Genomic DNA, 23,007 nt, shown 5'->3' on the forward strand with positions numbered 1-23,007 from the left:
AAGTAGAAAAGAAACATGGGGAAGTGAAAATAGCATTTAAGAGTATAAAATCATTCGATGTAATATAATCTTCTCTAAATTTTCTTGTTCTTTTTCATGAAATTATTACCTTAGACATACTCATATCTGTGAATTTCACTTCTGTCTTTATTAAATACAGTTTGCTAAAAAATAATTTAAAAGATTTTATCTTCAATGTCAGACAGTTATTATTCAAAGATCATTGATTACTCACCTAATTTTTTCAATTTCTTTGATTTCATTTTCTGTGCTCTCTTCAGCATTTGCTGAGCAGTAGAAATATCTTTAAAGCCCCTATTAAAAGATTAAATTTAACAAAGGCAAAAAAATTCAGACTATATTTATATATGCATATACATATAAATATACATATCTGGATTATACCAAAACAAATATGAATTCCCATTTAAGAATCTGTAATTTAACAGACATATAGTTTCTTAAAAACTAATAAAGGTATTCTTGAAATCTCAAAAAATATGCCTTGGACATTTAAAAGTTTCTCAATTTCTTAATATTTTAGTGTAAAACAGACCACATACCATTCTTTTGAAATTTTTTCCTCTTTTTCAGATTTTAGCAAATTCTTTCTGCTGATCTTAGATTCAGGTGTCCACGATAGAGTTCTATTTTCTGATCTGGCAATAGGGAAAAACCACACTGAACTGAATCAACCCAAGTATATCAGCAGTTTTTAAAACTACAAGCTGTTTATGTTGTCTCAAACTTGGAAATAAAATACATTTAAGTTACAGAAAAACTTTATCTTGAGAAGTAATAAAAGTCTGCCATTAATTTAAAATGTTTACATTTCAATTACTTGAAGCATATTTCAATCCTTTTGTTGAAAGAAACTCAGCATTGGAATTTTTATTCTAATCCTTATCTCTACCTATATAGCAGTATTTAAAAGTCCACTTGTTTAAAACAATTAATTATATTATTTCAGTGACACTTAAGTTTTGTAGTTGCTGTAATGAACTTACCTAACACATTTTTCTTACACTGAAAACTCCATAAAATCACTACATTTTCACATTAAATGCTTTTTCCAACGTCTAAACAAGAAAATTCATTCCTATTTTCATCATCTTACTACTTTTGTAAGGAGTGTAATATTCTTATCATTCATTAGAGGTTGTTCCTCTAAAAGAGTGATTTAGCTTACCTGCTATTAAATTGTGTGTGTTCCGATGAAAACCAATTTTCTTTCTCATTACATAGCCATGCTTGCGCCGGATGACTTGGTAAATTAAGTGATGTGTCATCATATTTTAAGGTTCCAGAGAGCTTATCAGAAAAAATGTATATAAGTATAAAATAAATTGAAAAAAATCTAGCACTTATATTGTATGACTTTACATGCATAGTATCGAGTAGCCTCAGGGGAACTCATATAAAATCTGAAAATTAAACTAAAGTGAAATTTATGGAATATACATACAAATGTCCTTTGTTGTAGCTGTAAAGTATATGCTTTTTGGTATAGTTTGCATATACAAAATGATTAATAGCAAAGATCTTGAAAAAATCTCAGAAAAACAAAAACTTCAAAGATTATCAAATAAATAACAGATATTGCAGTTCATTGACCTCTGACTGAGAATCTTCAGCTGTTGCCCTTTTAATGCATATTTTTGTATTTCTAAAGTGCTGTCAACTAGTGATTTTAGTCTACTGCCAAATATGCAGCTGAAGCATATCATTTTTTTTTTTTTGCTACTGTGAAATAAAGTGTTGAAAGAAATCCAAAATAAAGAAAAAAATCAGAAGCAAGTGAAAGAAAAGCTACATGAAAAATTACATCTGGGGATGAGGAGGAAGTCAGAGGCTTCTAAAAGTAATTGTGTTTTTCAAGTCAATAAATAGTATTATTAATCACTGCAGCATAGCATAACCTTAAGAAACGAACAAAGATCGAGCACTAAGAGGTTTCCATGACATGTTACCTTTGGCCGGTGCAGCTGGTTTGGAAGAAGCAGTGTTTGTGAAGGGAAGCGGGCGGAATCTAAAGCTAGCCATTCTTTCTCTAAGGCAGACTGCACAAATAATAACATGAATGTACATAATTTAGTTTGCATAACTTTTACAAGATTCTTTTAAATTGTCTTACACACTACAAATGTTAAGAAAGTGTACCAACATTTTTATTTAAGAAAAATTTGCCACTTGATCTTGTGAGATGTTATTCATTTGTTTAATGTAAATATTCTTTAAAAAAGTGGTGTAAGATTTTCCATCCCCAAGTGGGATAAAGTGAGAACTTGAGTACTCACGTGCTTTAAAAAAAAAAGAGGTGCAGACTCACAGACACAGAGAACAAACTTATGGTTACCAGCGGGGGGAAGAGGGTGGGAAGGGATAAATTGGGAGCTCGAGATTTGCAGATACTAACAAATATACATAAAATAGATACACAACAAGTTCATACTGTATAGCACAGGGAACTACATTCAATATCTTGTAGCAACTTATGGTGAAAAAGAATATGAAAATGAATATACGTATCTTCATGTGTGACTGAAGCATTATGTCGTACACCAGAAATTGACACAACATTGTAAACTGCCTATACTTCAATAAAAATATACATGTACAAAAAACAAGAGGTACAGATTGTTCAGTGTATTTAACTGTTTGATAACTATAACTCTGAACCAACTCTAGATGTAACAGAGGGAAATAATCTTTTAGCTCTTTATAATGCAAATTGTAATACTTTTCATCAAAACTTACTGCTAAATATTTATAGTATTTTAACATTAGTATCAATTTTTCTATAAGTACTATCTGTAAGATAGCTTTTACTTAATTTTTGTTCAAAATTTTGCAAATTTTCTGAACAGATGGAAAAAAGAATTTTGTGGCAATACATAGAACATGGTTCCTGATATTATATTCTCTAATTCAAGTATTTGAATGATAAAAGTATAAATTTAAATTTTGAAATGATCTTATTTTAAATCACTTCACTCTTCGTCTTACAACATCTTTATTTCATTTATGTAATTTCCAAAATTTATTTTATTTTTCTAAATGGAACTATACTAGTTATGCCAGTGTTGTATAATTTAACATATAATTATCTAAATTTTATTTGCTTGGGTTATCTAATATTGTTTAAAATAAACTTATGTGGTTCCATAGCATTTTTTGAATTTTTAAGAAAAAAGGATGAGCAGAACACCAATGAACTTGTTTTTTAAAAATGTTCTAAAATGATCAAACATATTTATGATTTGAAAACTGGAACGAGTACAATCTGAGAAGACCTAAATGCAATTTTCCATTCATGCAGCTTTAGTGTTCCTTGACTATCTCTTGAAAGACCTTTGGGAAGGCAACATAAGGCCTCCTGACTACAGGCCAGCAATGCAAATGACGGACTTTTACTTATAGCATGTTGTCTTGGGAAATCTAATCAAATTCATTTGAATACCTACATAAAAAGGACACTTCTCCTCAGCTGTACACAGGAATATTGTCCAATTCCTTCTAGGAAGAGATTATTAATATATATATAATCACAGTCATATACTGGTTATATCTGGTTTAAGAAGAGCCATTTGATGCAAGTTTGCAAACATTATTCAGGGCTCAGATTTAAAATTCTTTCTTTTATATGACAAATAAAAGAAAATTCAGATCTATCCCGGGAAAGATCAAGGCCCACGGCATATCAACTATCATTAAATTAGTATTCTTACTCTGTAAAATTGTCCAAATGAAGAGAAGATGTGGATACACTATTACACAAGGCAACGTGCCAGGGGATTCTGGGAAGATGGGCAGTGGGGAGTAGGAAGCACCAGGAACCTGTCTCCTAACCTAGACAACAAGTGAACTGGCAGAATCTGGTGTAAGTAGTTCGGACCTTGAGAGTTTACTGAAGACTTGTAATGTCCTGGGGAAGACCTGGGTGGTAAATTGTGGTTAATTTGGTCAATTTCAGCTCTCAGCACAGTGGCCGCCATCCATCCTTCACCCCACAGCCCCATGAGATAGGCAGTTGTTCCTGTGTTTCAGGATTAGCTTGCACACAGTTTACAGGAGCCATGGTGGACAATGAGGACACTGTCCTCCAAACAAATACTGGTGATCTGTGCTCTGACTGCTGATTGTTGCTTCTGATCACAGATCTGCAAAGATTTCCGGATTTGAAAGGTGAATGTCCTTCCCTCAACACTCCCACTTAATTCCTTTTGGGAGACAGACATTAAAGGCTAGAATATTCATTTTAAAAAAAAGACGAGTATACAAAATCATTTGCATATATGGGGGACATGAGAAAGCCAGCACACTTGCCTGGGGAAAGGCACAGGATTAGAAAAGAACTAAAAAGGCCTTTAGTTTATAACTCAGGCTGATCCTTGGCACAAACAGAGGCTGCAACAATGAAAACAAAAATGACAGAAAAAGAAACAAAAAACCTAGAAAACCCTGAGGAAGAGAGAGAACCAGATTTCCAGAGTTATCACATTATTAGATTAAATGTCTAATTTTAAATAAAAATCACAAGGCATACAAAGAAACAGGAAAGTTTATGGCCTATTCAAAGGGAAAAAAATCAACCAAAACTATCCCTAAGACAGACCTCATGGCAGATTTACTAGACAAATAATTTAAAACAACTGTCTTAAAGATGCTCCAAGAACTAAAAGAAGAGAGAAAATGATGTATGAACAAAATGGAAGTATCAATAAAGAGACAGAAAACCTGAAAAGAAATAATAAAGAAATTTTGAAGCTGAAAAGTATAATAACTGAAACGAAAAATTCACTAGAATTCACCAATAGGATTCACTAGGGGGATCTGCCTTTAAGTAGGAAGATAATGGAATGGGTGAACTAGAAGATACACAATGAAATTATCAAGTCTAATAATGAGCAGAAAGGAAAAAACAAAGATTAAAGAAAAGTGAAGAGAACGTAAGGGATCTGTGAGACACCATCAAACGGATCAACACGCGCATCACGGGAGTCATGAAGGAAAGAAAGGACAGAAGATATAGGCAAGAAAGAATGTTGGAAAAATAATGACTAAAAATTTCCCAAATTCAGAGATAGACCTAAATACAAACATCCAAGAAGCTCAATGAACTTGAAGTAAGATAAAGTCAAAGAGCCTCACACTGAGACATATTATAATCAAACTTTCCAAAGTCAAAGACAGAGAATCCTGAAAGAAGCAATTTGCCGCGTATAAGTGCTCCTCAGTAAGACTACCAGCGGGAAGTTCATCAGAATCTTTTGAAGTCCAGAAGGTAGTGTGCTAATACATTCAAGGTGCTGAAAGAAAAAACTGTCAATTAAGGCTCCTTTGGCAAAACTGTCCCTTACATTAGGGAGAAATGAAGACGTTCCCAGATAAATAAACAAAACCTGAGAGAGTTCATAACCGTTAGACCTGTCCTGAAAGAAACACTAAGGGAGTTCTTTAGGTTGAAACAAAAGGATGCTAGACTGCGGTTCAAAGCAATATGAATAAATTAAGATCGTAGTAAAGGTAACTACATAAAAAATTATAAAAGCAACCATTGTTTTTAAAATTGATTTATTTGGGGATGGGAATTAGGTTTACGTATTTATTTATTTCTAGAGGAGGTACTGGGGACTGAACGCAGGACCTTGTGTATGCTAAGCATGCACTCTACCATTTCAGCTATACCCTCCCCCGCCAGAAGCAACTATTGTTAACAATAGTTTGTTAAAGCCACTTTTTATCTTCTACATGATTTAAAAGACTAATACACTTAAAAACAAATGATTCTTAGCTTAAAAGCCAGTAATATTACAACCCTTTGGTTTGTAACTCTGCATTTTGTTTTTTCTACATGATTTAAGAGACTAATGTATTTAAAGAAATGATTAGTCTGTTTTGGGCACACAGTGTATAAAGGTATAATTCAGTGATATCAACCACTGAAAGGGGTGGAGATGCAATTGTAAAGAAGCAGAGTTTGTGGGTGCTACTGAAGTTAAGCTGGTATAAATTCAAATTAAAGGGTTTATAACTTTATGATATAAAGGAGGAATGTGAAGTTGTCATTTAATAGGTATATAGTTTCAGTTTTACAACATAAAAAGTGTGGATATGCTTGGTGGTGCACTGAATGCACTTAATACCAGTGAATGCACACTTAAAGTGGGTAAGATGGTAAATTTCTAGGTTATGTGCATCTTACCACAATAAAGAAACTGGAGGAAGAATTTACAAGGCTATGTGAGGAGCGACTGTGGAAAGCCTGTCAGGCAAGGAGTCTGACTTTCACACTAGTTTTTGGATATACAAGCAACTTTTTTTTTTCTTTTTAAACACCTGCCAAATCACCTCTTTTTTATACTCTCTGGGGCTCCAGCTGTTTTCTTTCTGCAGCAGGACAAGGTCCCGCAAAGCAACTGTAACTTCTTTGCCATATCATATAGATGATGATGGAGGTTTCTTTTGGGAAAAGCTACATAAAGTCTGGGGAAATTTTTCAGGTCTTTAAATCGAAATCTAAAAGTACAGAGCACTTTGAAAATAATTTTTCTTGGTTTCTAATGCAAAATCACAAACTTTTTTAAGATTCCAGAACAATTCTTTAACCACTGTCTCTTAGAAATTTCTAGAAGCATAAGAGGTTTAATATAAAATGCTAAAGATACTTTTAGTAATTATATAATCCCAGCCGAAAAATGTTACCAAGACTACTGATTTATATGCATTCAAGCTTATTAATCTCAAGTATATTTGGCAGTACCTAGTATGTTGTGGAACAAAAAAATCTCAAAATGTCAGGAGGAACTGGCCAAGATTATAAATATACTACTGTTTTAAAATGTATATTAATATATCATGCTTACCGCTGGACATTTACACAAATTTCAGTTATTGCTTACGAAAACCTTCTGTTCAGATATTCTTTAACTTACAGCTGAGGATCTGGAAAGCTTTCTGGGCATTAGAAGACTATTATCAAATTTACTTACACATTAAAAATAAACTTGAACTTAGATACATTTGTAATGGTGTGTTCACAACTGAACATTTGAACAGATATACATATATTTGGCTTTTGATTAGAAAATTATTATCCTAATATCCAACTTTGAGAGACTAGAAAACAAGGCTATCAGGAGAGGAGCTGCAGATAACACTCATGTTTACTTGTATATGTAGATGCAAAAGTTTTCATGCCAACTAGTGTAATCCTTTCATCTGACACGTGAAACTAGAACCAGACTTTCCCTAAGCCACGAGTCAGAGCTGAACGAGTCCTAGAAATTCTAACAGACGTGACAATCTTTCCCTGCTCCCACCACCACCCCTTACCCTGCGCCCCAACACTTTCCTTCTCTTCTGCCCAAGCTGCCTCTTGCTATTCCCAAAGAATTCTTTCTAACACTTTTTGATAACTCTTGTAGCATCTCAGAACCTTTACTGTTTGGAAACTTGGTTCATTATACATCTCAAATCTCACTTTCTAAACCCTCTCCTCCATTCTCAGTGAAAAAGCATGGCTGCTCATACTGGAGACTGTTGTTATGTGCTGTGCGTGCCTCTTCTCACTAAATCAAATACTTCCCTGGGCTTTAGTCTCTCCCTTTGCCTGTACTTCAGGTTTTGTTTATTTTCCCACAGTGTACGGCAATACGTAACGTTCCGTGAAGTTAATCTGAGATAGGGATCAAATATGAACTCCAGGTCTGAAAGCTGCCCAGCTTAATACATTTTTGCCTCCTCCTCAAAACTTATTCCAGCAAACTTAATGAATTTGACTTTGGTCTGAGACAAAAAACACAATTTGCTGTGGTTTTCTGTATTTATGATGTAGTAATTTTTCTCATCTTCTCTGGGTTTAAGGATGAGGATTGGTTATTTAAACTTAAAGACAACTTTATTGGTTCTCTATAGGTTGGCTTCCAAACAGCATAAGTAAAAAAGAAAATAAACTCTATGAAATTTTAAGTCAACAAATAAAAATATAACCTAAATTTACTTTATAATTTAAAAGGTGTAAAACAAAGGTGCCAGTGTAGACCACTATGTCACATCAGACTTAATGCACCTTTTTATTTTAGATAGTATGTTATTATACATATTTTATGACAAAGTTGCAAAAATTCCCCCCAAAGAAAATTGAGATCTAGGTTCATTAAATCGTCTGCTAAAAGAATTGTTTTAAAGAAAAGTTATGCACTGTGGACTCAATGACTAAGAAAATGTCATTTCTTCTCTGTTTCTGAGGTTCATTATGAGCAGAATATAATAGGTGCTTAACGCTGGGAGACAATCCTCCATGAGTCTCACACTTCTCCATGTCTTACGGACAGCCTTTTTCTAGACCATCTTTTCAAGGACTTTTGTATAGCTAACAGCCTGGGAAGATAGTGGTCGTACTTCCTGCTGTGTTAGGGGCACTATGCTACTTGGACTCATAGGGTACAAGGCACACTGATCCAACTGATGGGGTCTGGACATGGCTCACAGTGTAGAAGGAGCTAAGGTTATCTGTGAGTGTGGTCCTTTAGGCCAAATCAATGTACTGTTGCTGTTGCTTCTCTATCGGAATGTAGACTAGAAATTGATGTGTTACATGCTTTTCTCTTCTGTCCCACAAGTGCTAGAGGAGATTATCCTAATGGGGAGGAGTTGCACACAAAGAAGTGCTAGTGTGACAAACTCTCCTGTGATTTAACACCTGTGGGATGACCAATGGGTCGGGATTTAGTGACAGCACCTCTACCCTCTGATACCCAAAGCTTTCACTATATAAATGATATTCTGCTAGTTGTCAAGTCTAATAATATGTGAATCATATTTTTATTTTTTAAAGCCTTAGTTTCAACTGTTCTGATTATGGTAAGTGTCGTAACACTTCTGCCAGCAGGAGTTGGCTGATAAATCCGAACAGAATTCTGGGGCCTACATTCTGAAGCATGTTGGTCATAGTTTTCGGGACTATGAGAGAGAATGTACAATGCTTAGTCTCTTCAGCAGCCAAGGAAAAGCTGTCTGTTTAGCCCTTAACCACGCACACAAAAACAGGCCCAAAGTTTTTGGGACCCATTCAGTACTGCAGACAATACAAGTTTCTGTGGTTGATGATTTTGCCATTTGGAGCCTCTGGCCTCCAGCTGGTGGCATCCCTTGTGGTTCTGGATTGGTGGCTTTTCTGACACAGATACCAGCTATATTCTTATTGAAAAACAGCTGTAAGCTTCCTACAGGACTATTTTAAAAATTAAATGACTGACTCCTGGAGGCTTTATGACTCTCTGGCCTGATATTTCAAGTTTGGGATAGAATAACTCACACTGAATGACTAACAAGGTGTGAAGATGTCCCCAAACCTCACTTGTCAAAAGGAATAGCCAGACTGGCCCCAGCGGCATCTTGGCTTTACATGACAAAGTGGAAGCCATACTTCTCGGGGAAACTTTATCTTCATCCCATGGTCTGAACCAAAGCTGCTGGCTTGGACAGACCTCAGCTCACTCTGGTTCCCCTAAATGCTTGGGCCTGATTCAGAGATGGTTCAACTAAGCGGAAACCTATCTTACTGACTCTTGAGCTGCACCCAATGGCCTCACAATTTGGTCTGACATGTGGAAAACTACTGACACGTGGCTGACTAAAGAGACTCCATTTTGAGCCTTTACACAGGGAAGCAAATCACGGCTGCTCGTAGAGCTGCTCTCACTACTCACATGAATATCCATAATAAGGGCCCATTCCCTGATGAGCCGACTAGAAGCAAGTCACTGATTAGGTCTGATTGCATTTCTGACGCGGAGAGTGGGTGCCAGACTTGCACTTTCTGCAAAATTTACCCACTTGTCTTATGGCAGAGGAGGCCCCACTGCATGGATCTTTTCTGGCTCCTGCCTGCTCTTGGAAAACTGACCTTGTAACACTTTCAAGACTTTAACGACTTTCGATACCTTTTCAGGTTATCTATCAGCTGGCTTTGGCCATATAACTGGCCCTTGAAATTAGTCTGTGTAATTTTTCAGTTTTCTGGACCATTGGAGCCTGACAGCTATGTGCCTTTTATCACAAAAGCTACTCAACAGTGGGCTGATGGTCTGACTTCACCACTCTCACTTCCTTCTCTGTCCACACACCTTAACAACGCCATTTGATCAGTTAATGTGGCTGTCCCCAGAAAGGGATCATACTCTTGCCGCTACTTCTTAGGTATGAGCAGGAAAACGTGAAGTGCCTGGAGGACAACACAGACCTAGCTCGACAACTCAGGATTCGTCCTGACCATTCCTGGGCATGAGGCATATTTCTTTTCTCTAACAGGTAGTCCCAGGCCAGCATGATCAACACATCCTGAGGGTGCAAAGGAGGTTTAGGGTTTACACACTTAATCCTGGTTAAGTTTTATAAAAATGAACTTGCTTGTCTTCTTCCAGACCCTTTCAGATGACAGTTCTAGGTGTGATTAGAGAATGATTGGGAAAAAAGGTGAAGTTAGAGCTACTGAAATGGGAAGCACTAATTTTAAGAAGGTAATAGATAATAACCATTCGGTACCTTTCAAAGGAAAACCTTAGATTCTGAGACGTACAGGGAAGGGAAGAACATTAATGACCTTTTGTCCTTTATGATGACCTGAAGCCGTCCTCCATAAGAGAAATGCCCCTGTAGGGCCCTCACAAGCTTCTGCAAGCACCTTACATTTAACTTACCACTTGGTCTGCCATCTCCTTCCATGAGGCTGTGACCATGCTGTGACAGTCATTTCCCTTAACTTTACTGAGAAGCCTATCAAGGCAGCAGGGGACCGCCCCAGGATCCTGCACCTTTCACGTAAAACATCTCCGGGTATTTTCCCCACTCCCGTTCTCAGTCATCCTATGGGGTGGACAAATGCCACCTGGAAGCTGTCCATGAAGGATAAAACCTCAGATCCCTCATGGTTCTTGGCACTTAAAAAAGTTAAGGTAAACTACGCTTAACAAAACTAAAGCAAACTGACTCTTGGTTGTCAGTGTCCCCTTGGTTAACGATTTGTTAAATGCAATCACATTTCAGAGAGGTGACTTCATGGCAGATTGAGCCAGTCTGTTTGCTTGAGGCTAATTTATTAAGACAATTTTATATTTACTTCTTTGATAGCATGTAATTCACTGAAAATATCCAAATGCATTTCTGGCATCTCCTGAACAGGGGGCTATTATATCTGTCTGTGTACCTATCCCAGCACCAAGCATGGTGCCTGCCATATTGTAAGCATTCAGTATTTGTTGGCTGGGAGGGAATAAAAAAAGGTTTGCATAGATGTATATGACTACAACTCTTTCGTGATATGTCTTAAAGAAAAGTCTGGACTTAATCCAAAGTCAACTATTGTTATGACTTAAATAAGCAATAAAAGGGAAGACCTTTTTGAATATTCAAAGGACTTGAGAGATAACCTACTAAAATTAATAAGTGTTTTCAACAAAGTCTCTGGATACAAGGTCAGTATGCAAAATTAAAATAATATCAGAAAACATCAAATACCTAGGAATAAATCTAACCAAAAATGTGTTAAGACCACTATGAAGAAAACTACAGAGCATTAGGGGCAGAGATTTTAAGTGGCTTAAATAAATGATGAAATTAGTCTACATTCATGAATGTAAAAATTTAATATCCTAAAAATATCAGTTCTCCCAAATTGACTCATAGATTCACTGCAATCTCAGAGAAAATCCTACTGTATACTGTGCAGATTGACAGGATGAGTCTAAAATTCATACATAAATAAAACAGGTCAACAGTAGCAATAGTAGTAGTAGTTCTTTCTTGGAGAGGAAAAACCAAGTTGGAGCTCTTATAAAACTAGATAACAAAACTTATTATAGATTATACATTAATTAAAGTAGTGACATAAGGATAAGAACAGAATGATGAGAAAAATTAAGAGAATCCACGCAGTTTCCCAAATTCGAACAAAGTTTCCACTCATCCATTGTGAAATGTACTGGCTGTGCAACAAGTGGTCCTGAGCCCATAAGATAACCAGATATGTGTGTCTGAAGGGGATCTTGACCCCTTCCTCACACTGCAGCCAAAAATTAATTCCAGATGTAACCACAGACTTAAATATTGGAAGTTAAGATAATAAAGTTTCTAGAATATCCTAATGACATATGAGCAAGTAAAAATTTCTTGTACGTCACAATGATTAAAAACTCTTATTTTTAATTTAAAATTAGAAATATTCTGTTCATCAAAGTAAACCATAAAGAGAGAAAAGGTAAATTCCAGAATTTAGAGAAGACATTTGTAAGGAAAAACAAGGAAAACAAGGAAAAATATATTCTCTGTATTCAGAATATATAAAGAACGCCTACAAATCAATAAGAAAAAAGATATACAACCCAACTTACAAATGTACAAATGGTTGATCATGTCACAAATCCAAATATCCAAATGGCCAGTAAACATATGAAAAAGTATTCAACATTATTAGTTATGAGAGAAATGCAAATTAAAACAGCTAGAAACACATTACAGATCTCCTGGAATGAGAAAAAGACGTGAAAACACAAAGTGTTGGTGAGGATAGAACTCCTCTGAAACTCATATTTTGCTGATAGGACTGTAGACTGATACAATCACTTTGGAATACTATCAGGTACTATCTACTAAACATAGGTAAACGTTATGACACAGAAATTCAATTCCCAAAAGAAATTTGAGTATGCACATCAAATGACGTGTACAAAAACGTTCATAGCATCTTTAGGCATAATAGACAATACTAGAAATAACTCAGTAACAAATAATCCAACAATAGTAGGACAGTGGTATATTCAAATAATAGATTAAAATGTAGTATAATCAAAGAATGGTAAATATACAGCTACACTCAACCACATAGATTAATCTCACAGACATAATATTATGTAAAAAAAAAAAAGAGTACATACTGGATGATTCCACTTACAGGAAGCTCAAAACTAGGCAAAACTAATCTATGATGATGGAGGTGTGAATGCTATGCAGACATGAGGAAGTCTTCTGGGGATAGATAGTCATATATTCTATATCTTAATCTAAGTGTTGGTGATGGGGATTTAACTGTCTAGAGAAGAGGGAACAGAATGTGCAGAACTAAGGATGTAAAATACAAGTAAGTGCTCTGTCCAGTAAGAAGATGCTCAGTGTGGCTAGAGCATACGGACGCCACTGGTGGAAGTGGCGAAGATGTTTCTAGAGTTTGCTGCCTTGTTGTGGAATACTTCAGTAACAATTTAAGGAGAGTGTTCTCATTTTGCTAGGCAACAAAGAACTACTAATGGTTGCTCAAGAGGACATAAATAAGCTTAGAGTTATACTTAATGAAGAATAATTGATAAAACATTGTGTAAATCCGGTTGAAGAATACACAGAAATTCTTGTAATATTCTATAACCATGTTTACACACTGTAAAAGCCTGTGCCATAGATGAAGCAGATTTAAAAAATTAGAAGCATACATTTTTGAGTGTGATTTGAAAAAAATCTGCAACACAGTATTAAGAGGATAAAAATCTTAGAAACTGGTTTAGATCCAAAACAGTACACTAAAATATTTTAAGACCATATTTATATGTTGTAGTTGGCACTTACTTCATCAAATGTAAAATCTTCTAAATCTATTTCTTCATATTCTTCTTCAGATTCTTCATTCTTAATAGCCTCAAGAGCCCTTGTCAGTTTTTTTCGCAAAAGAAAGCCCTTCCAAACTGCCTAAACAAAAATTTAAAGCATGTTATACAAGGTTATAGATCAAACTCCAAACCAGATTCTCTGTGTTATCCCATTAGGAAGATAAAACATCTTAGACCTTAGTTTAATGGCTCAATAATCTGTTTTTTGAACTTTATGTGACACTTAAAACTGCAAGATAAATGGAACGACTGCTTGTGTCTAAAGTTCTGAATCTCAGGAGACTTTCCTTGTGGTAAGCAGAAAAGAATCTTTCAAACTCCCTCAACTGCACATGTAGGTCAACCAATCAATTATCTGACAATTCCTCCAGGACCCACTCTAAATTAAGAAGAAAGAGATACAGAGGAAAACCAATTTTGCTAATTTTCAAATGATTGTGTATAAAATAAACTAACACACATTTAGGAAAACTTCTACATATATAAATGACCATATTAGAGACTTGGTATTCTGGCCCTGAACAATGAACTAATTTCATCTTTAAATAAACCAAGCACATATAACAGAATTAAAAACATTCAGATTCATCAATAAAATTGGAGTAGGAAAAGCTTTCCTAACTATAACTCCAAGAATGTGGGAGCTTTTAAAAAATGAGTATCGTTATATACGGGTAGGGAGTAAGCTCCAGGATGCGAAGTAAGTGTGTATTGCACGCTTCCATTTATCTATGAAAAACCATATAAAATGGATAAGAAACAAATATATTATATAAACCTAAATATTTAAATATACAGGTATATTCGGTAGCTAATATTTGAAAAGTGAAAGCATAAAGCATAAAATTAATTTTAAAAATTGTTACTTATAGAGGTAGAAAACAGGGTAGAAGGTACAGCAATAGAAGACAGACTTCTCTGAATACACCTTGCTTACATTTGACTTTGGAATTGTGCCCGTGCATGAGATAACCATAAAATAAATTAATATGAAATGAAAAGAAATTCCTGAGAAAATATAAAAATATATTTTCTGCTATGGGCATAACTACATAGAAGTTACTTAAAGTGACTTTAAAATAGATTTGACTATTATAATCCTAGTGAAATACACTCAAAAGATAAATTTAATTACAAAAGTTACCTTAAATATGTTTTCAGTAATTATATTGTTAGTAATAAAATTGGTATTGTTACTCTGAAAAAAAATTATATTGAGAAGAGGAATATACAAACATAATTGTCAGAGCATATATGACAGTAGAAGTCACACACAATCTCTGCAGCAAACAGCCTAGCAAGCCAAGTCACAACAATTAGCCAAGAATGGTTAAGACTTGGTCAATGACTGCCAACTTCTCTATTTCTTGTCCCTACTTCTAACTGAGGGCCAACGAGAGATAGTCAAATAGGCTTCCCAAAGCAATCACATAAGATGACCCACTTCTAGTTGGGCATGTATCTATGTATGTGTGTGTGTGTGTGTGTGTGTGTGTGTACACACAAGAACATACATAGTGAAAATAAACAAGGACTGCACAAGTGAGAGAAAACAGGTTACAGCAAGGGAGTCAGCCACCATCACTGGCCTTTGGCATAGACTCAAAGGCAGGAAAGGGAGTAGGAAGAATGTATATACATTTATGTACAGTGATGAACACATAATTGTCACATAGAAGGCATTCATTAAATATTATTTCGCCAATTTCCTTGTCCCCTTGTTTTTGACAATTCTATTTACTTCTTAGTTTATCGAACAAAAAAAGTGTGAAATTAAATACTGCAGAAAGTTCAAAAACTATAGTTAATTAAATTTAAATCATTTTTGCCTCTTAACATGAATTTTAGTATAGAAATAATATTCTACTATTTTCTAACTTGCTATGAATAAATTACAACTGCTCAAGAGATTTCAAAGCTCTTCTAATCTGAGGAGAAAGGATGTTAATATGAATTAAGAATTTCAACAGTATTAAATGGTAAAAACAGAAGAGAGGACATCTTTGTGTGATGAGGAACATCATTAAAAGTACTGCCTGAGAAAGAGAACTTTCTCTTTTAAACTTGCCTAGGGTGGAGAACACCATCAGCTTTCCGCCCTCTTTATCAGTCCCCTGTAGGCGGGCTGTTATTACAGACCTGGGCATGTCACGTGCTGTGGGTGACTGGCATGTGTAAGCTAGCTACCTTGGAGGGAAACATAATATTTGTGATTTTCCCCCTTTTGTCTTGGTCTGCTTAGGGGCTGGAGTAACAAAAATACCATAGACTTGGTGGCTTTTAAATAACAAACATTTACTTCTTCCAGTTCCGGAGGAGGCTAGGGAGTCTAAGACCCAGGCACTGACAGATTCATTGTCTGCTGAGAGCAGGTTCCTGGTTCACAGACGGCTGTCTCCTCACTGTGTCCGCACATAGTGGTGGGGACTAGAGAGCTCTCTGGAGTCTTCCACTCATGGGGGCTCCACCATCATGATATACTCACCTCTCAAAGGCCCCACCTCCAAATATCATCACATTGGGGATTAAGTTTCAATATGATGAATTTTGTGGAGAACACAAACATTCAGCCTATAGTACCCTTCATTTTGGGATTTTTAAAAACTCCTCTCTTTTTTGATTTCTTTATCTGGCACTTATTCTCTCTTGGTTCCTTGTTACCTTTCAAAAGGCTTTCTCTCTGACACGACAAATGGGTGTGTAACTTCTCCATGCTGGGGAGGCACCCTTCATAGCCCTTCTTCCCTGACCCTGTTCTAGCAAGGTTCTAAGCATTAGGGAAACAAGCCTTCTTTCCACTGATTCTCTTTTTTGGTCAGATCATCTTCTCTTCCTCATGTGTCCGTACCCACTCCCCTTTTTCTTATACCAACATAATGATAAGATATCAAGATAAGGTGCAGACCTAGGGAGAAGAGAGTATAAAGGGAATTCTTTAATACAGATCTTCAGTGATAAGAACAAAGTATTGATTTATTATACCTTATATATAATCCAGCCCAACACATTAGGGATAAGACTTCTGCAAAGTTCTAGACCGTGATGCATGATGTGCATTTTTCTGATGTGACACATGTAGATACCTCCCTCATGAATCTGCAGAGGGTTAGAATTCAAGTCCCAGCCACCTCTATTCAGTTTATGAGAAATAAAGGTAATATAAATGTGTAACAGTGGCTTAAAGACTTAAACATAAGACAAGACACTATGAACTTCTTAAAAGAAAACAGGCAAAACTTTCTCCAACATAAATCTTAGCAATGTTCTCCTAGGGCAGGCTATGCGGGCAATAGAAACAAGAGCAAAAATAAACAAATGGGACCTAATTAAACTTATAAACTTTTGCACAGCAAAGGAAACTGTAAACAAAATGAAAAGACAATCTACAGAAAAAGAGAAAATACTTGCAAACAATGTGACTGACAAGGCCTTACTTTCTAGAATATACAAACAGCTCACATAATTCAATAACAGACTCAATAACAACCCAATCAAAAAATGGTAGAAGACCTAAACAAACGTTTCTCCAATGAAGACATACAAATGGTCAATAGGCACATGAAAAAATGCTCTAAATTGCTAAGTAACAGAGAAATGCAAATCAAAACTACAATGAGGTATCACCTCACACCAATCAGAATACCCACCATTAAAAAGTCCACAAAAAATAAATACCAGAGAGGGTGTGGAGAAAAGGGAACTCTCCTTCACTACTGGTGGGAATGCAGTTTGGTGCAGCTATTATGGAAAACAGTATGGAGATTCCTTAAAAAATGAAAATAGACTTACTATATGATCCAGCAATCCCACTCCTGGGCATATATCTGGAGGAAATTCTAATTCAAAAAGATACCTGTACCCCAGTGTTCATAGCAGCACTATATACAATAGCCATGACATGGAAGCTAACTAAACGTCCACTGACAGATGACTGGATAAAGAAGATATACACATACACAATGGAATGCTACTCAGCCATAAAAAAAATGAAATAATGTCATTTGCAGTAAAATGGATGGACATGGAGATTCTCATTCTAAGTGAAGTAAGCCCCAGAGAGAAAGAAGAAATACTGTATGACATCACTCATATGTGGAATCTTAAGAAAAAGGCACAAATGAACTTATTCATAAAACAGAAACAGACTCACAGATATAGAAAACAAACTTATGGTTACCAGTGGGGGAAGAGGGTGGGAAGGGATAAACTGGGAGAGACTAACTACTATACATAAAATAGATAAACAGCAAGGTCTTACTGTATATCACAGGAAATCATATTCAACATCTTGTAATAACTTATAATGAAAAAGTATGCAAAGCAATATATATGTGCAACTGAATCACTATGCTGTACACCATAAATTAACACATTGTAAATCGATGATATTTCAATAAAAACAAGTTTTCAAAATGTGTAGTAAGTAATGTTCAGATTTTTCTTCTAACTTATTTACTCATGTCAAGGTTTTAATTTTCTCCCCATAATTCATTTATGATTTTATGATCTACATCTTTCTTTCTCATATATTCAAATCAATTCTGTGGCCTTCTATCAATTCTGACTTGTGTCTGTATTAGACAAACCTGACGTCTTTTCCTTTTCTAACTACCATTAACTCCCAATCCCAGAACATATCACACATTTGTTTCCTGTTAAAATTGTTCATGCATCTCTGATCATTTTCCTCCTATATTCTCTTTATACTCTGCCCCTTATGGTAGTCTAGTTGCACTATAACTTCTTATGATACCAGGAATATGAATTCTAAGTTGTTTAACTCCCAGTATCCTTTATACCTGGGTTCCATCCTCTTACCTAGTTACATCAAGCCCTGTCTATTTCTCAAGTTGTATCTTACATTCTTTGTATTAGTTAGGGTAAGCTAAGTGCCATAATAAAAACATTCAAAAATGTATAATAACTCAAAAACAATAATTTATTTCCTGATCACATAACAAGCACTGAGAGGGTGAACAAGACATTGAGCAGCACCTTACCAAAAGTGATTCAGGTATCCTGGCTTTGCAACTCTGCAATCCCAACAGACAGTGTCCAAGGAAGCCCCAAAGACTTTTATTTCAGCCAACCAGAAAAGGAAAAGAATATGAAGGAAAGTCTGAGGGAGGTTTCATGGGCCAGACATGAAGTGGTGCACATAGGTTTCACTTACTCAGAAAAAGGGCCACACTAAAGTGCAAGGGAAGCTGGAATATCTAGACTGATGTCTGCTAGGAAGAAGAGACTGTGGGTTTTGGTGGGCAGAGAGCCGTCTCCACCACCTCCTTCAGGAAATCTTTCATTTTGCTCCTTCTAAAGCCCAGGGTATTTCTACTCTGCTCTCCAGGATGGTTAGGCAGCCTGGAATTCACATTTTAAGACGAGTAGTTTAAGAAACCAGATGATTATACTCAGAAGAGAAAATGAAGTTGAGTTGATTTCAAGATTTTAAGTACCATGATGTACGTCCAAAAAGACTTGTTCTAAGTTGCAAAGGAAGGCTGAACTATGCTTACCTTTGTTACAGAGACAAACTTAACAAAAGGACATTGAACAGATATATCAGATACTGAACGAGGCTGTTAATCATAAAGTAATGAACTTCGCTTTATTGAATGGAATGAAGCAAAAGTTTAATATCCATTTACTATCAATGCTACAAAATGTATTGCTCATCCACTGATGACAGGAGGGAGTTTGGGCTGTGTGACATTTTCATTCCCCATGTAGCAGAACAATATTTTGAGATGGTAACTGAGGTTCCTTTCTTTTCCTCAGAGTTTCCTTGAATCCATTGCCCTCCCTCCACTCCCAGCACCATTCAGGCATCAGTAACAGCTTTGTCTGTGCATTGCCCTGAGGAGTACAGTCCAAGCTAAGTCAACTGAAACACTAAAAATATTCATTAGAACCATAGCAAAGATAATTCTCTTGAAATTTATGGCTTTAACGGCAAAACCCAGCAACTTAATTTTAAGGCTGTCTTTCCAGTTGCCTTTGCCAATACCTTGGAGGCATCACTGACTCCTCCCTGTCTTTCAAAAACCATATCCCCACGTACTAATACCATCAGCTCAACCTTCAGAGTACATACGTATACCTCCAAGATAAGTCCACATATATTCTGGAATGTGACTTTCTTACCACTTTTGCTGCTGCACTCTGCAACTTCCTACTGCTCTGTAAGCACTGCGGGTATAGTCCTAAATCAGTGCCTTTGAATCTGATACTCTGCTGCCTAGAATATTCTTCCCCCAGGTGTCCCATGGCTTATCTCTCGCTGCAGTGCCACCTTTCCTGGGCTTCCACATCCATCCTGCCTAACATGATTAATTTTCCTTTGATCCTCCTATCTTGCTTTCCCTGCTTTATCTTTCCTCTTAGTACTTATCAGTAACATATTATCTGATTTATCTGCAGATCCAAATAATGTAAGCTAGTAAAATTTTGTGTCAAGTCATAGTTACTAAATGAATGAATAAAGGGAAACACAAATTTTTTTTTTTAGTTATTATCATTCAATTCAGGTGTAGTACTATGAATTTCCAGACCTTATTTTATGTACTTATTTAATTTGTCTGCTTCTTCCACCAGGACACGAACTCCATGAGGGAAGAGATCTTGTATGTTTTCTTCCCATTTATGTCTCCTGAGCCTAAAATAGTGCTTGACAAACAGCACGTTTTAAAAAATATTTGATGAGTGAATAAATAAAAGGAAGAATGTGTTTAGGTGGAATGTCATTTTGAAATCTGGTCTTGGTGAGGCTGAATCAAGTCTATTCACTGGTTGCTTTCTGAATTTTTAAGTTAAATGGGTATTCGAAGGACTTTAACAATTATTTTAGTAGATTTTTCAACATGCTGCTAGAAATAGCTATAGATTAGGCCAAGTGAGACCTGCTTTAACTAATCAAATGTTAGTGGCAAATGTGGCAACTGACACATCTGAAGGGAAGTTTTAATATGATTGCGTGGTCCAGCTTGACCCTCAGTCATAAGAACAGTATTTACAAATTATAGACGACTCCTTCAGCCTAGATACCAGGCAGAAGCACAGCCAGCCTGCAGCCTACAGGTCACGTGAATAAGAAATATATCCATGTATTTGAAAACCACTAAGATTTGGGGATTGCCTGTTACACAGAATAACCCAGTGAAAGATAACTAATACATCTCTCATGATTGATTATTTCACCAAAAGATTAAAACTAACCTGAATAACAATAGCAGCCTTCTCCCTCTGTTCTAGGATATTCACAGTGTTTTTTATTTCTTCTTTCTTTAAAATTGTTTGATTTTCGATGCAGGAATTTGGCGGGGATGTCAGGGGTCCTACTGCAGCAGTACGTAGCTTTGTAGAGAGATGAACCTGTCTGCGCACAATGTAACCACGCCAGTATGCCTGGATTACCAGAGCTGCCACACTATTTGGAGGAGAAAAAAAATTTATTACCCGTAAAGACGCAGTTGTAGATAAGAGGTCCTCATAAGCTATATTTACTTACAAACATAGACTATATAAAGCATTATTTAAAAATAAGACCCATTTTTTTAACAATAGTCACAGAATTAAAAATAGTATGAAACCTTCAAATCTGAAGAAGAGAGATGGGCCAGTAACTTAGAGAGGGGTATGAGTACTGGGGATTTTTGTCTGTTTCTTTTAAGGAAGAAGGTATTACTGAGATTTTGTATGATACTGAAGATGCTGAACCAGTAGGGGAGGGGGGAGTGGCAATGCAAAAGAGGGGGACAAATGTAGGAGCCAGTGTTGAGTTGGCAAGAGAGGATGGGACCTTGTTCACAGCGAAGAGATTAGGTTTTGAGAGGAAGGAGGGTCCCACTTCACTGTAAAAGGACCCATCAGGTCTTGCTAGCTACACTCTGCTCCCTACCCATGGACAAATACTTAAATCACACCCTTACAAGCCCAGTAGTAAATTCTAACATTTTTCCAGCCTACATCTATTTGCCAGTTTCAGGTACAGAATCAATCAACACTGTGTTTTTCTCACATCCCCACAGGCTCCCCCAGCAACACTAGCAAAGTCTGACTAATCATGTACATTAACTTTAAGTGGGTTCTCAGTTTGCTTGATCATTTAACTCTTTGTATGTTTTCCTTTCCCCACGCAGATTATTGCAGGAATATTACCAAGATACAGAGTATAGTCAAAGTGCTAATTATTGTCTTGATCGCCCTTCAAACTTCCGAGTTTAGTTTAAAAGGCATCCAAAGGACAAGTGACTCTTGCATATCCACCTTCCTCGGGCTCCCTTGAAACAGTTTTCAATAATTTTATAATTGCCAAACCCAATGGATTTTTTTTCATTCCTCATAACAGTGACTTTAAGGCAAAGTGGAATTAAGTGATAAACTGCCAGGCATGACCATACATTTTTTTTTCTCATAGAAATATATTTGTGGGAGATTAGAAAGGAATGAGGTACTATTTTTTTATTGTTATTAATGTTGTTATCATCATCATCACCATTTACCTAAAGCCTGAGAAATCCTTCAATCTATTTGGCTATGAATAGAAAATTAAAGTCAGTGGATAAAACTTCTTTCTTGCTTAAAATAAACTCCTCGTACTTCTAATAAATGGGAAAAATGTATTTCAACAAATCTTTTCCTCCTTCTAGGGTAAACAGAACTTAGCAGATTTTGCTATGGAATTAATTCATGTTTGGTTATTTAACCATTAACTCATTCCTTCATCTTTTGAACAAAAAAGAGTTAGGGAATTTTAAGACACTATAATATGTATTTAGGTGATAAAGAAAAGCATCTGAAAATGTATTTGTAATGTATAACTGGTAAAGAATGAAGGGTTTGTAAGAAAACACATTTAACCTGAGACAGCATCTTTTATTTCTCTACAGATACATACAAGTTTCACTGACTGGAATGGTGACTTTCTTGTAAAGCTGACTAGTCTTTGAGTGCTTGAATTCCTTGGCCCACTATCATCAAAATTTCCCAAGGGAAAAAATAAAGAGATAGATGAGGGAAACTTTCCTCAGTGACACCATGCTTTTCATCATGCAGAAGGCAGTGAAAGCAGGTAGAGAAGCTGACTTTAGGGCTTCCTTAATGGAGGGTGCTCTCCATGTTGAGAAAAACAGCTCAGATTATAACAGTCATCACCACCATCATCATCATCGTCGTCATCATCATCATCATCATCTCTTTTTTAGAAAAATAATGATGATAAAAATGCCCTTAGCATAAGAACACATATAAATCATACTTAGGAAACACCTACACAATGACGGTGAATCTTCCTGAATCACTGAATGGCAAGGTTCGGCAAGTGGATAGACATTTTCTTTTCCCTTTATTC

General features: G+C 36.0%; 1 protein-coding gene across 5 annotated transcripts in view; it reads right to left on the reverse strand.

Annotated features, from left to right (window-relative positions):
- LRRIQ1 (leucine rich repeats and IQ motif containing 1) overlaps positions 1–23,007 on the reverse strand; it is a 171,022-nt gene that overhangs the window by 78,785 nt on the left and 69,230 nt on the right. For 4 of the 5 annotated variants that reach the window (XR_012510795.1, XM_045519400.2, XM_074375323.1 and 1 more), the window contains exons 17-22: positions 20,874–21,084; positions 13,618–13,737; positions 1,971–2,060; positions 1,190–1,311; positions 564–659; positions 236–315 (exon numbers count right to left, since the gene is read on the reverse strand). Coding sequence is in view for 4 of the 5 variants with exons in the window: in XM_045519400.2 (XP_045375356.1) it covers positions 236–315; positions 564–659; positions 1,190–1,311; positions 1,971–2,060; positions 13,618–13,737; positions 20,874–21,084 (719 nt within the window). In the remaining variant the exon portion in view is untranslated. The remainder of the gene's footprint in view (positions 1–235; positions 316–563; positions 660–1,189; positions 1,312–1,970; positions 2,061–13,617; positions 13,738–20,873; positions 21,085–23,007) is intronic. The other variant, XM_074375324.1, reaches the window with a different exon arrangement.

This window comes from Camelus bactrianus, chromosome 12, assembly GCF_048773025.1.
Source record: "Camelus bactrianus isolate YW-2024 breed Bactrian camel chromosome 12, ASM4877302v1, whole genome shotgun sequence".
In the NCBI taxonomy this organism is placed as follows: Eukaryota; Metazoa; Chordata; class Mammalia; order Artiodactyla; family Camelidae; genus Camelus; species Camelus bactrianus.